Source organism: Dreissena polymorpha, chromosome 3 (genome assembly GCF_020536995.1).
Source record: "Dreissena polymorpha isolate Duluth1 chromosome 3, UMN_Dpol_1.0, whole genome shotgun sequence".
NCBI classification, from domain to species: Eukaryota; Metazoa; Mollusca; class Bivalvia; order Myida; family Dreissenidae; genus Dreissena; species Dreissena polymorpha.
The window spans coordinates 91139806-91155936 of NC_068357.1; the positions used below are offsets into that span (position 1 = coordinate 91139806).

The 16131-nt window shown below is 35.9% G+C and overlaps 1 protein-coding gene across 1 annotated transcript in view; it reads left to right on the plus strand.

Moving 5' to 3' along the window:
* Nucleotides 1–378: 378 nt before the first annotated feature.
* The window catches only part of LOC127875276 (protein phosphatase 1 regulatory subunit 21-like), a 38005-nt gene continuing 22252 nt past the window's right edge, over nt 379–16131 (plus strand). The window contains exons 1-7 of the mRNA XM_052420223.1: nt 379–486; nt 1587–1655; nt 2373–2516; nt 3056–3157; nt 7942–8106; nt 15398–15456; nt 15736–15830. Coding sequence (XP_052276183.1) covers nt 436–486; nt 1587–1655; nt 2373–2516; nt 3056–3157; nt 7942–8106; nt 15398–15456; nt 15736–15830 — 685 coding nt within the window. The 5' untranslated portion in view covers nt 379–435. The remainder of the gene's footprint in view (nt 487–1586; nt 1656–2372; nt 2517–3055; nt 3158–7941; nt 8107–15397; nt 15457–15735; nt 15831–16131) is intronic.

Below are 16131 nucleotides of genomic sequence, written 5' to 3' on the forward strand. Positions count from 1 at the left end.
CAGTATAGACAGACAGACAGACAGACAGACAGACAGACAGACAGACAGACAGACAGACAGACAGACAGACAGACAGACAGACAGACAGACAGACAGAAGACAGACAGACAGACAGACAGACAGACAGACAGACAGACAGACAGACAGACAGACAGACAGACAGACAGACAGACAGACAGACAGACAAAGGGGGAAAAAATAATGTGAAGAAGCACGTATATTCTGTATTCTTATATCTAAAAATGGATGTGTGAATACTGGCATTGGAAGAATGTTATTTTGATTTATGTTCGTCACCACTGGGGTCTACCGACTACACTTTGGCGTTTGTTTGAGGATATTCAGGATTTTTTTACTGGTATCTAACCTTCTGCTGGTTTTACAAATTTTATTAATTTTAGCACGAATTTTTCGCTTCTTCCGAAATTAAGCAAAATGACAACTTCGGAAGAAAAATATAAAAAGCTTGCTTCTGAGTATGCAAAAGTAACCGACAACTGTTTATCTATATATGTTTGTGTTGTTTTAATTATGTGTGTCTGCACATAATACTCGACGTAAGCAAAATGTGACAAAGTGACACAATTCGCTGTGGACACTCCCACTTCACTGTTCACACCAGTTATTCTAATTTCTAGTGGTCAACTGACCATTTTAAATAATGATGTTATATTTCGTTTAGACAGTTGTTTGCATTTTATTTTCAATAATTCGATTGTCTTTCTTGTGGACTGTCGACCTCAAGATTACCGTTCTTTTTTTATCACAAAATTAATTTGACATGCAATATCTAAGAATATTATCACATTTGTTTTGATTCACATCTTAATTTAAAAAAAAAACAATTCTGACAGAGCTTGCAGAAATTATAGTTTGGGAGGATCTTTAATAAGCTCAAGTTAACAAGTTGGAACTTGAGCAATATTTGAGCTACTTTTAATGTGTGTAATATCACTAATGCATGTAAAAAGAAAAGTTCTAAAATACCGTATTTTTTACAATAATTAGTTTAAATTTATTAAAATATCTCAACTGGTATATTACATTAATTGAAAAAGTTGTTAAGTTTTCATATTTTCTGTAAAACTGTAAAAACAGTTCGAGCGATCCGATAATTCGACCCTCTCAAAGTTGAGCCATCCGACAGAAATTTATATGAATATGTAGCAATAAAAAATGGGTGCTTACGGGAGAGTTTCAGCCAACCAAAAATTCCAGCCAACGGGTTTCGACTGTACTATGCTATTGTTGCACCAGCCACTAAAATTTGGTGCCAGTAAAATGTGAAAAAACATCTTATAAAATTAGTGACTGTGTTTTTATAAATCTTTAAGTAATGAAATATTTAAATATATTCAGGTTGCAGTTTGGCTTGCAATTAAAAAAAAAAAATAGTTTGGAAATAAAAGCTTTATTAATCCAGATTTTAGTAATCATAAACTTTTTTAATGTGCCTGTACTACCCAAAGGTTCATACTTAACGATTTTATTTGTTAATTGTAAATTATTTGAAAATATTGTATTCAAATTAAAAAACATTTATCAATCAATGTGTTTTTACAAATATTGTTTAACGTGTTTTACAGTTAAAGGCTCAGGTCCCAGTTTTAAAGAAAGCATTTTTGGATGAACAGTCATCCCACAATGAACTGAAGGTTAGTTTCACTTTATGTATTAGAACTTTGACTTTGTTTTTTGTGAATGGCACAATATTTTGGCACACATTTGAAACAGTATAAACTAAGAATATTCTCACTAAGTGCACACTGTGCCATCTTGTGAATTCATTTATCTATGATTTTGTTTATTCAATTGTATTTTGTATCATCCAGTGAATCCGTAACATTATAGAATTGATTTTTTTGTTCATATTCCATATGTGAAAAAACGTATACTAGTGTTTCTGGCATGGTCTCATTCACCATGTATTACATAACATGGCCTTCCAGTTTTGTGGTTGAAGCAGGGCTCAACATTAACCTAAAAACCAACTTGCCCTGCCGGGCAAGTACTTAGAAAATCTACTTGCCCTGAACATAAAGTCATTTGCCCAAACATGAAATATCACATTAACTGTTAACCTCATATTTTTTAATGAAGATCAAAATGATACACCACAAAACCTTTTTTATTTTTGCACATTAAACAAAATGATTACAGCAATTAAAGTCTAATTAAAGACTAAATTAAATGCTTTGTTCTTTTTTGCACTTGCCCGGGCGGACAACTAGATTATAAAGTAATTTGCCCGGATCCAACTTTTACTTGCCAGGGGCAATAGGACAACCGTTAATGTTGAGCCCTGGGTTGAAGTACAATGTATTGTGTGGTATGCACCAAAACTTTTCTACAATTATCACGTAAACTTTCAGTGCAGTTTCAAGGAAAGTGAACAGACTGTACGCAAGTTTGAACAGGAAGTGGACAGCCTGAAGTTTCGCAATCAGCAGCTGTCCACGAGATGTTCCTTACTCCAGGATGAACTTGATAGTTTCGAATCCAAGAAGAAAAACAAGGTGATATCTAGCAGTTTGGATTTATCTTGCTGATTATAATTTTTGAATTTCATCTTAAATGTAAATTTAAACCAAATGAAAACATACAAAACAAAAGCAAGTATAAAACATTGGCTTTTGTTGTGTATTTACTTTAGAAACTTGTCTCTTTTTTGCTGGCCAATGTCTATATTTTAGCGACTGATTATGTTGACATTTGGAACTGAATATAAAAAAGATATAATAATGATGTCTTCATAATTTTTAAATGAATATGTTAAATAAAACCCCACCAATTTAGTTTAAAAAATAAAATGAAAAACATTTTATTAAATAATCCTATAATAATGAGGACAACTCCTGTTCGATTCTTGTATGAAACTCCATCTGTATTTTATACTTTCAGCTAATAAAAATTTTGCTTTTAAAGGCTGTCTCTTGTAAACAAAAATATAGCCTAGGCAAAATGTATTGTCCACACAGACTAATCAGGGAAGACAATTTATGCACATGCACTAAGCCTTACTTTCCTAAAGCGTGGCTCATTTTGATTTCTACAGCACAAAGACTCCCCTACTCACAGTACAGGCCCAAGGTCACCAGGGATATTCAATGAGGAGCTGCAAAACAAGATAGAAGAGAATGCAAGGCTTCACAGACAGGTCAATAATTATGCCCCCCTTCGAAGAAGAGGGGGTATATTGTTTGCACATGTCGGTCAGTCTGTCGGTCCGTCTGTCGTTCCGTCCACCAGGTGGTTTCCGGATGATAACTCAAGAACGCTTGGGCCTAGGATCATAAAACTTCATAGGTACATTGATCATGACTCGCAGATGACCCCTATTGATTTTGAGGTCACTAGGTCAAAGGTCAAGGTCACGGTGACCCGAAATAGTAAAATGGTTTCCGGATGATAACTCAAGAACGAATACGCCTAGGATCATGTAACTTCATATGTAGATTGATCATGAATCGCAGATGACCCCTATTGATTTTGAGGTCACTAGGTCAAAGGTCAAGGTCACGGTGACCCGAAATAGTAAAATGGTTTCCGGATGATAACTCAAGAACGCATACGCCTAGGATCATGAAACTTCATCGTTAGATAGATCATAACTCGCAGATGACCCATATTGATTTTGAGGTCACTAGGTCAAAGGTCAAGGTCACGATGACCCAAAATAGTAAAATGGTTTTCAGATGATTACTCAAGAACGCATACGCCTAGGATCATGAAACTTCATAGGTAGATTGATCATGACTCGCAGATGACCCCTATTGATTTTGAGGTCACTAGGTCAAAGGTCAAGGTCATGGTGACCCGAAATAGTAAAATGATTTTCGGATGATAACTCAAGAACGCATACTCCTAGGATCATGAAACTTCATAGGTAGATTGATCATAACTCGCAGATGACCCCTTTTGATTTTGAGGTCACTAGGTCAAAGGTCAAGGTCACGGTGACCCGAAATAGTAAAATGGTTTTCGGATGATAACTCAAGAACGCATATGCCTAGGATCATGAAACTTCATGGGTAGATTGATCATGACTCGCAGATGACTCCTATTGATTTTTAGGTCATTAGGTCAAAGGTCAAAGTCAGGGTGACCCGAAATAGTAAAATGATTTCTGGTTGATAACTCAAGAACGCTTACGCCTAGGATCATGAAACTTCATAGGTACATTGATCATGACTTGCAGATGACCCATATTGATTTTCAGGTCACTAGTTTGTATAGCTCCTGTAGTTAACCCTTTGCATGCTGGGAAATTTGTCGTCTGCTAAAATGTTGTCTGCTGAAATTCTAAAATAAACATTTTCCTTAGGGTTTTTAGCTCAACTATTATTAGCGGGGCTGTTTTCGGAGAAACCCCGAGCTATTGTCATAGCCAGCGCGTCGTCCGCCGTCTGCCATCTGCCGTAGTCGTTGTGCTAAAACCTTAACATTGGCCATAACTTTTTAAATATTGAAGATAGCACCTTGATATTTGGCATGCATGTGTATCTCATGGAGCTGCACATTTTGAGTGGTAAAATTTCAAGGTGAACATCATCCTTCAAGGTCTAGGGTCGAAAAAACAAAGTCAAGAGAAGTAATAAGCTTTAAATGGACATAGTTATCTGACCTGCCCACGTATATATTTTTGTTAAATAAATCAAAGCGGCGCAGTAGGCGGCATTGTGTTTCTGACAAACACATTGTGGTAAAAGGTCAAGGTCATCCTTTACGGTCTATGGTAAAAAATACAGATTTAAGGGAAGTAATAAGCTTTAAAAAGGGAGAATATTATTCAATATTGAGCATAGCCACTTTATATATTTGGCATGCATGTGTATCTCATGGAGCTGCACATTTTGAGTGGTGAATCTACAGTCACGGATTGGCTTTAAATTATTTGCTACTAAAGATAGAGATTTGTTACAGACAATTATTTTCAAGGGAAGTAATTTATATAATTATAAATCTCATATTATATATTTCCTTACCAAGAATTGAAGTTCTTTTCACAGTTACTGTACAGATTTATTATTTTGATTATTTATAACCCAAATAATTGATTTGTCAATTTTTTTTTTTAATGATACAATTATAATTTCTTTGATATTCATTACATACCTGTGGACTTAAGTCCATAGTTACATGATCAACTCTGGCTATGACCTCTTTTAAACCACAGGCCTTGGTTGTCAGTGATGTCTGACATGGTCATGATTGACTGTGAGACCCCCCCCCCCACCTTGGATTGGACAAAATTCAAGGGAAGTAATAACCTTTAAAGGGAGATGATTTCTATACCTGCCAAATGATAAATAGAAATTTTATTTCAATGTGGCGCAGAAGGGGGCATTGTATTTCTGACAAACACATCTCTTGTTGGGTCACTAGGTCAAGGTCACTGTGACCTCTAAAAAAAAATAAAAAAATCTGACAAGCTTTGGCAGCCGAGCGTGGCACCTGTTATGCGGTGCTCTTGTATATGAAATATATATAGTGGAGCTATCCTACTCACCCCGGCGTCGGTTAGCGTTAGCGTGCAAATGTTAAAGTTTGCGTACTACCCCAAATATTTCCTATGTCCTTTGACAAATTGCTTTTACATTTTGCATACTTCTTTTATACTTAAAATATGCACATTATTGATAAATCTATGTTAAAGTTTGCGTACTACCCCAAATATTTCCTATGTCCTTTGACATATTGCTTTCATATGTTGCATACTTCTTTACCAACATGATCCCAATCTAAGAACAAGAGCAGACAACTGTATCAAGCATTTTGACAGAATTATTGCCCCTTTTATACTTAGATAATTGAACATTTTGCTTAAATTGCCATGACTTCTTTATTTATTATCACATTTGATTCATACTTTGACAAAACAACACTTACCTGACATACCACAATGCACTCCACCCAAACCATCCCCTATGCCCCACCCCAGAATCCCCTCCCCCCCCCCAAATTTTTTTATTTTATTTTATTTTTTCCTTATTTTTGAAAGATCATCTATTAAATGACCACACACCCAACATAATACCCCCCCCCCTCTCTGTGATGGCTTACATTATACTGTCAAGCACTTGAATAGTCGAGCACGCTGTCCACTGACAGCTCTTGTTTAATAATACTATCAGAAAAGCAAACAGTTTGGATCCTGATGAGATGCCACGTTTACAAAGACCTTCAAAATTCGGTTCCAGCACTGAAAGGGTTAACCCATTCCCACTCAGAAGTAACATGAAAATGGCTTATGCAACCAGAACAGCCTCAGAGTAACTCACAGTCTGCTTAGGTTTTCTGCTGTTTTCTGCCCATTACTGTTTTAGGGTTTGAAATGGCGCCTTTAAAACTTGAATTTATGACGAAAGTTTTTATGCCCCTGGTAGGAGGGCATATATTAATCGCACTGTCCTTCCATCTGTCCATCTTTCCGTCACACTTTGCGTTTAGGTTTCGAAAAATGCTCATTACTTCTATGTCCCTTGAGATATAATCTTCATATTTGGTATGCATGTGTATATGGACAAGGCCTTTCAATCGCACACAAATTTTGACCCCTGTGACCTTGACGTTTAACTTAGGGTCCACGTTTAGGTTTCGAAATCTGCGTTTAGGTTTTGAAAAATGCTCATTACTTCTATGTCCCTTGAGATATAACCTTCATATTTGGTATGCACGTTTATATAGACAAGGCCTTTCCATACGCACAAAAATTTTGACCCCTGTGACCTTGACCTTGAACTTAGGGTCGGTGTTTAGGTTTCGAAATCTGCGTTAGGGTTTCGAAAAAAGCTCATAACTTCTATCAAGCGTTTATAGGGGGCATAAGTCATCCTATGGTAACAGCTCTTGTTTATTATGCCCCCGAATCGAACGATCGGGGGCATATTGTTTTTGGCCTGTCTGTCTGTCATTCATTGTGTGTGTCCCAAAACTTTAACCTTGGTTAAAGTTTTGCAATAACTTTTGCATTATTGAATATAGCAAATTGATATTTGTCATGCATGTGTATCTCATGGAGCTGCACATTTTGAGATGTCTTGTTTCCTTTGAATTTTTAAGAGATTAAAATGCCTCAAAGTGCGTATTTGAGTGTTAAAGAGTTAATTTGTTGTGAGTCATGGGTGTGTTATAGATGCTTGGGAAAGGAAGTGTGTCATTTGTAATAGGGAATATCAAAGCTAAATTTACATGGTATGATTCAATCCAGTTTGTCTCATCAGAAAAGTATGGAGTGTAAAAACAAGAAGAACATGTTTTGTTTCAAATCATTTAAAAAGGTATAGAGGTTATTTTATTTTGCAGATGACTGAACAGATTTATTGAGACTTATCCTTTTACTTTGTTTGTATAGCATGGATATTTTTACATGAAACTGACCTTTTTCATGTACTGACATATTATAAAGCAGTCAAAATTTTTATTAAAAAAGCAGTTACGTCTTGATTATAAAATCAACAAATCATCACTAAATGTAGATATTTTAACTTATGGCCTTGTGAAACACACACAATGTTATGGTAAAAACAATTCCAAAATGTGATAAATTCTTGTAGATTTCAAGAGTTGGGTCTAACCTACAATTGTCTATACTTTCTTAGTAGGTCAGTGTTTTTCACAATTTGGGGAATGCAGCAAGGGCTTTTTTTTATTAGGAAAAATTGCGTTGTTTTGACTAAAATTGTAAAATTGTTGTTGTTGTTTTTGCTATAAAATACCTTAAACAAGAGTAATAGTTTTGATATTTTTTTTAAACTAAGGTTCAATTTATAGACAGAGAGATGAACTAAATGTTTCAATTAATTTTAAAATGAAAATTTAAAAATAATTTATTTGCTACAAAACATTCAAATGGAAATTTTCAGCAGATATTAGGGAAAAATATACACCTGTTGATTTTGGGAATGGGCCTCAAATTTTACACAAACAAACATACTGCAGGTGTATGAGATTGAGTCCGAGTACAAGTCCAAACTGGAGGAACTGCAACAGAAGTTGGGCCAGTTTGAGAAGCAGTGCAGTGACCACGAGATGGTGCTCAACACAAACATGCACAAGAACAAGGCTGTCGTGGATAAACTGCAGGAGGAGAAGGCGATGCTTGAGGTATGTCTTATCATCGCTTTATGCATGTGTTCAGAGTGTTGTCCAAGATTAGCCTGTGCAGTTACATTTACTTCTGCTCTGATTACTTTTCAGGAAGGTATTTCCCTTTCAAGTTGGCAATTTTCATTGCAGTTCCAGATCTCTGGATCTTATAAGCCACTTTCAAAAGAATGCTTTCTTTCTCATATTTATAATCAACACATGTATCAATAAAGCACATCAATATTATAATATTTGTACTTTTTTAGCTCACCTGATTGCTCAGTCAGGTGAGCTTTTGTGACCGGTCTTTGTCCGTTGTATGTCCGTCCGTTCGTCCGTATACATTTGCTCGTAAACACTCTAGAGGCCACATTTCTTGTCCCATCTTCATGAAACTTGGTCAGAAGCTTTGTCCCAATGAAATCTTGGCCGAGTTTGAAACTGGGATGTGCCGGGTCATAATATGTAAATAAATGTAAAATACTCAAAATAGGGGCATTAAAAAATAACCCAACCGAGTTTTGCAAACATAAACAATTCATCTGGAACTCTAAACACGCCTCAACTTTAGCGATAGAATTTAGCAACGAACCAACAGAAATAATGTCATTAAATATTCCTGAAAAAATGCATGCTTTTGAAACTTGTTTGAATAAATGGAAACAGTGAAAACTATTGTTAATTGGAAAAATTACAGTTTTGAAAATTTTTGCCATACCCAAGCTTGTATATCCATTAACAGTTTTACCAAATCCATCTCAAGAAATCATTTCAAAAATAAATACTCTATGTTTCAAATTTCTGTGGGATGAAAAACCTGATAAAATTGCCAGAAAGAGGATCATACAAGATTATGCCGATGGTGGTTTAAAAATGTTAGACATTGACCTATTCTTAACATCCCTCAAAGCCAGTTGGGTGAAAAGATTTTTATTTCAACCCGCTCAAAACTGATTAGAATATATACTAATATGCTTAACAACTATGGAGGAATGTTAATCTTCAAATCAAATTACCATGAAAAAGATGTAAGAGACCTTAACATAAAACCTGAATTCGTAAAAAACATCATTTGTGGATGGCTCAGTGTCTCATTGGAAAAAAAAAGAAACACCAATACAAAAGCAATTATCTGGAATAATACATTTATAAAAAACGAAAATAAAACTTTCTTTATTAAAACATGGTTTGAAAGAGGTATTCAATATATTGAACATATATATGATTTTAGGAAAAGAGAATTTTACAGTTTCCAAGATATAATAAATCTTTATGAAATAGATAAAGCAGACTTTATAAAATACCATCAAATTGTCAAAAGCATACCCGTCCATTGGAAAAATAAACTAAAAGAAAACGATATCATTTATACCACCCCGGAATACATGCTTAATAAATTAACAGAACATACAAAAGCTTGCAAACTAGTTTTGTAAATCTCTTTTACTAAAACACAAACCTGAAGAGTTCAAACAATTTGACAAATGGAAAGACACGCTTAATAATCCAGACATTAACCAAAGAACTATCTTCAGTCAATCAGTCCAATTAACTATTGACACCAAACTTAGAAATTTCCAATATAAATATCTCATGCACATTTTACCCAACAATACTTACCTACATAAATAACATCTCGTTCTGTCGACATTATGCGATTTTTGTTATATGTACTGAGAAACGAATATTCACGTATTCTGGGATTGTCACGTCATCCAAAAATTTTGGATGGATATCAAACACTTTATTGACAACAAATTAGAAAGGTTAGAAAACATTGAACTAAATTTTGCAAAAACATTATTTTATAATTTCACCATAGCTGACTCCAAAAATGCACACGCTATAAACTCCGTAATATTATTGGCTAAATACTTTATCTTTAAATGCAAACAAGAACAAGCAAACAGATGCTTTTGTGTCATTTTTAGCTCACCTGATTGCTCAGGTGAGCTTTTCTGACCGGTCTTTGTCCGTCGTATGTTCGTCCGTCCATAAACATTTGCTCGTAAACACTCTAGAGGCCACATTTCTTGTCCCATCTTCATGAAACTTGATCAAAAGCTTTGCCCCAATACAATCTCGGCTGAGTTCGAAACTGGGTTGTGCCGGGTCAAAAACTAGGTCACTAGGAAAAAACAAGAAAAACCTTGTAAACACTTTAGAAGTCACATTTTATGTTCAATCTTCATGTAACTTCGTCAAAATGTTTGTCTAAATGATATCTTGATTGAGTTCAAAAGTGGTTCCTGTGTGTTGAAAAACATGGCCGCCAGTGGGCGGGGCAGTTTTCCTTATTTGGCTTTAGAGAAACCTTGTAAACACTCTAGACGTCACAATTTTTGCCCAATCATCATGAAAGTTGGTCAAAACATTGGTTTTATTGATTTCTTGGACGAGTTCAAAAATGGTCCAGATAGGTGAAAAAACATGGCTGCCAGGGGGCGGGGCAGTTTTCTCAATATGTATATAGTGAAAACATGGGAACACTCTAGAAGTCACATTTTTGGTCCAATGTTCAAGAAATTTGGTCAGAAAATGTGTTTTTTGGATATGACAGTTGAGTTCGAAAATGGTTCGGATCGGTAAAAAAGCATGGCCGCTGGGGGGGGGGGGGGGGAATTTTCCTTATATTTGTAATAACAGCTTTTGAACACTATATAGTTTATCATGTCAAGGGAAGTAACTGCAAATGAAAATTATGTTGAATTGACAGAGTTGTCTCCCTTTTTAAAATATTTGTTTTAAGCACAAGAAGATTAAGTGGAATTAATTATAAATGATAGTTTTACATTCTGGAAGATAGCAAACTTTTGAATATGTTTTTTATTGTTTGATGATTCTGTACAATATGGCATTCTTTTGTCAAACAATTAAAGCGAGACTATATGATTTTTATATGTGTTAAATTGTAATATATTGATAAATACATGTTACAATAACACAAAATAGGCAAGATATTGAAGACGAATTTCATAAAATGCAGCAAAGACAAATAAGCGCCCCGAGCTGATGGTGACGAAGATATTTCGTACATATTTTCCTACAATCACCGAAGAATTCGTCTTTTTATTAGGATCGGAGTTAGTATTCGTGTGTCGAATGAATAGACATCGCTGCAGGAATTTAAAAACATCCATTAAACTAAATTAAGATTCACATCATACATGCATGATATACATTCTGGCAAGTTCTACTGTACAGACATTTTCGATTTCAGAATTAAATATCTCGCTTATTTCGCATTTTTCGACACATGTTCTTCTTAAGTTATATTTTAAATTATATTGAAATGTATGACCTTGTTAACACTCTAGAGGTCACATTCATTTTCTGATCATCATGAAACTTGGTCTGAAGATTTGTCCCAATGATATCTTGGATGAGTTCGAAAATGGTTTTTGTTGCTTTTAAAACATGGCCACCAGGGGCGGGGAATTTTTCCTTATATGACTACATATGGCTTTAGTAAAACCTTGTTAACACTCTAGAGGCCACATTTATTGTCCAATCTTCATGAATTTTGGCAGAAGATTGGTCTCAATGATATCTTGGATGAGTTCGAAAATAATTATGTTTGCTTGAAAAACATGGATTCCAATGGGGCGGGGCATTTTGTCCTTATACGGCTATAGTAAAATCTTGTTAACACTCTGGTTTTATTTAATTCAGTTGCCCAATCTTCATGAAATTTGGTCAGAACATTTGTGTCCTATGTAGTAAAGTTTGGTTTTATTATGTCAGTATTATGTACCATTAACTGTTTTATTTAATTTTTCATAACACAGAATTTTCATAATTAACAACTGTTTAAGTCATTATTACTTATGGTAAGCCTATCAACTAAGAGAAAGCTGAAATGAAGACAACATGTACACAATTTTGCAGTATCTATCTCCATTGTTTAACCTGCTGAGTCATATTTCCCAATCTATTTTTAGTTCTGCTCTAGAATTTGTTAGACCCCATATATTGATCATTGCAGTGTGTAACTATTTACCACTCAGCTTACTGACCCTCTCACTTTGCTGTATGCCAGATGTTAATATCAGTGGTCAGTAATAAAAGCTGGTTGAACTGTTTGATATATTTTTTTAGCTCACCTGATTGCTCAGGTGAGCTTTTGTGACCGGTCTTTGTCCGTCGTATGTCTGTCCGTCCGTCCGTTAACATGTGCTCGTTAACACTCTAGAGGCCACATTTCTTGTCCCATCTTCATGAAACTTGGTCAGAAGCTTTGTCCCAATGAAATCTCGGCCGAGTTCGAAACTGGGTTGTGCCGGGTCAAAAACTAGGTCACTAGGTCAAAAAAAAGAAAAACCTTGTAAACACTGTAGAAGTCACATTTCATGCCCAATTTTCATGTTACTTTGTCAAAATGTTTGTCTTAATGATATCTTGATTGAGTTCAAAAGTGGTTCTGATTCGTTGAAAAACATGGCCGCCAGTGGGCGGGGCAGTTTTCCTTATTTTGCTATAGAGAAACCTTGTAAACACTCTAGACGTCACAATTTTTGCCCAATCATCATGAAAGTTGGTCAAAACATTGGTTCAATTGATGTCTCGGACGAGTTCGAAAATGGTCGAGATCGGTGAAAAAACATGGCCACCAGTGAGCGGGGCTTTTTTCTCTATATGTATATAGTGGCAGTTTTCCCTATTTGGCTATAGAGAAACCTTGTAAACACTCTAGAAGTCACAATTTTTGCCCAATCATCATGAAAGTTGGTCAAAACATTGGTTTTATTGATATCTGGGACGAGTTTGAAAATGGTCGGGATCGGTGAAAAAACATTGCCGCCAGTGGGCAGGGCATTTTTGTATATATTGAAAATATGTGAACACAGTAGAAGTCACATTTTTGGCCCAATTTTTATGAAATTTGCTCAGAACATTTGTTTCCTTGAAACGAGAGTTGAGTTCAAAAATGGTTCCGGTCAGTTGAATAATATGGCTGCTGGGAGGGGGGCAGTTTTCTCATTATGCCCCCCCCCCCCCTTTCGAAGAAGAGGGGGTATATTGTTTTGCTCATGTCGGTCCGTCCACCAGATGGTTTCCGGATGATAACTCAAGAGTGCTTATGCCAAGGATCATGAAACTTCATAGGTACATTGATCATGACTCGCAGATGACCCCTATTGATTTTCAAGTCACTAGGTCAAAGGTCAAGGTCACGATGACCCGAAATAGTAAAATGGTTTCCGGATGATAACTTAATAACACTTATGCCTAGGATCATGAAACTTCATAGATACATTGATCATGACTCGCAGATGACCCCTATTGACTTTCAGGTCACTAGGTCAAAGGTCAAGGTCACGGTGACCCAAAGCAGTAAAATGGATTACGGATGATAACTCAAGAACGCTTATGCCAAGGATCATGAAACTTCATAGATACATTGATCATGACTGGCAGATAACCCCTATTGATTTTCAGGTCACTAGGTCAAAGGTCAAGGTCACGATGACCCGAAATAGTAAAATGGTTTCCGGATGATAACTCAAGAACGCTTAGGCCTAGGATCATTAAACTTCATAGGTACATTGATCATAACTCGTAGATGACCCCTATTGATTTTCAGGTCACTAGGTCAAAGGTCAAGGTCACGGTGACCTGAAATAGTAAAATGGTTTCTGGATGATAACTCAAGAACGCTTATGCCTAGGATCATGAAACTTCATAGATACATTGATCATGACTCGCAGATGACCCCTATTGATTTTCAGGTCACTAGGTCAAAGGTCAAGGTCACGATGACCCGAAATAGTAAAATGGTTTCCGGATGATAACTCAAGAACGCTTAGGCCTAGGATCATTAAACTTCATAGGTACATTGATCATGACTTGTAGATGACCCCTATTGATTTTCAGGTCACTAGGTCAAAGGTCAAGGTCATGGTGACCCTAAATAGTAAAATGGTTTCCAGATGATAACTCCAGAACGCTTATGCCTAGGATCATGAAACTTCATAGGTACATTGATCATGACTCGAAGATGGCCCCTATTGATTTTCAGGTCACTAGGTCAAAGGTCAAGGTCACGGTGACCTGAAATAGTAAATTGGTTTCTGGATGATAACTCAAGAACGCTTATGCCTAGGATCATGAAACTTCATAGATACATTGATCATGACTCGCAGATGACCCATATTGATTTTCAGGTCACTAGGTCAAAGGTCAAGGTCATGGTGACCCAAAGCAGAAAAATGGTTTCCGGATGATAACCCAAGAGTGCTTATGCCAAGGATCATGAAACTTCATAGGTACATTGATCATGACTTGTAGATGACCTCTATTGATTTTCAGGTCACTAGGTCAAAGGTCAAGGACACGGTGACCCAAAATAGTAAAATGGTTTCTGGATGATAACTCAAGAACACTTATGCCTAGGATCATGAAACTTCATAGGTATATTGATCATGACTCGCAGATGACCACTATTGATTATCAGATCACTAGGTCAAAGATCAAGGTCACAGTGCCAAAAAACATATTCACACAATGGCTGTCAAGGTCACGGAGACTTAACTTAGAAAAATGGTTTTCGGATGATAACTCAAGAATGCTTACGCCTAGGATCATGAAACTTCATAGGTATATTGATCATGACTCGCAGATGAAATAATGATGAAACTTGACCAGGATGTTTGTCTGGACAATATCTAGATCAAGTTTGACATTTGGTAAAGATTGAATGAACCGACTCCTCCTAGGTGAGCGAACTTGGGCCATCTTGGCCCTCTTGTTTTTAAGTGTGTTAATGGTGAACTGAATTAAATCTTGCAAGGACGATTGAGTATCCTTTGGCTGTAAGTAAGGATCAGACTAATGGACCTCACTGCAGCTGTTGAAATCCTACATCATGCCAAAATGGGTCTTATGCTTTATGGGGCCAGTGTGGATCCAGACCAGCCTGCGCATTTGCACAGACTGGTCAGGAGCCACCCAGCCCACCAATGAGACCATACAACCTTGCATTACCTTATATTGGACAGATGAGGTTACAGTTTTGTGGACTGATCTAACGCTATAATGGCAGCATACAGCATAAGTCCAATTTTCCCATGACACAGATTATAATGTGTGACATGGCTTATTAGTATGCAAATAATTTTAGTGTTAATTAAAAAAATGTTTATTTGCTAACTGACCAGTCTTGTAATTAAATGTTTATTGAAAACATTGTAGCCAAACTGTAATTCCTTCAACAAAAATTAAATGCCATGTGCATATTTTTCAGTAGCAGAGAGAGTAAATATATTCAATTAAGTGACATTACTGAACAATTTAAATTATTTTTTTTCAGGTAAAATTGCAAGCCATCGATGTTGAAATGAAGGACTTGAAATCTAGAACAATGAAGGCGTAAGTTTCACTTTAGTGTTTTAGTTGCATATGAATAGTTTTTGGAGCTGTGTTGAATTCAATAATTGTGGTGCATGTTGCAAAAAGGAAGAATCCTTTAATTACAATTATTTAAGAAGTTGAAAGTAAACTGAATAAAAACAGAACTCCACATTACAATTCTGAACTATATACCTGTATCTATATTTGGGATTATTTTTATATCACTTTCTTCTAAAAGACTTTTTTTCACCTCATTTTTAATTAATTCGATTAATTTAGTTTGTGTTTAACTTTCAGTGAAAGTTTGCTGGGATCTGTTGAGACTGACTTAAAAGAACAGCTGAACCTGGCCAACAGAATAATAGCCGACAAACTACCTTTCATAGACACAAGTATGTGAGCAGTTGTGCCTTTCCTTAAGCACAGAAATGCTAGGGTTGTAATATTTCTATGGATCAGAGGATTTCCTTGGTTCCACTCTATGCAGATGTCATTTCTTAGATTTATGCAAAAATATAGGTTACTTGTAAGGGTACGACCCACTCAATGGTTTATTTCATTAGCGACACAAAAAATCTTGAAAAAAATTTGAAACTTCTCTACATATTTCTTGGGCAGAGTTATCCGCATATTGCACTTTTTGTTTAAATATAAGCAATGTCATTGGCTTTTGTTTCCTAATCTTCCAATCAA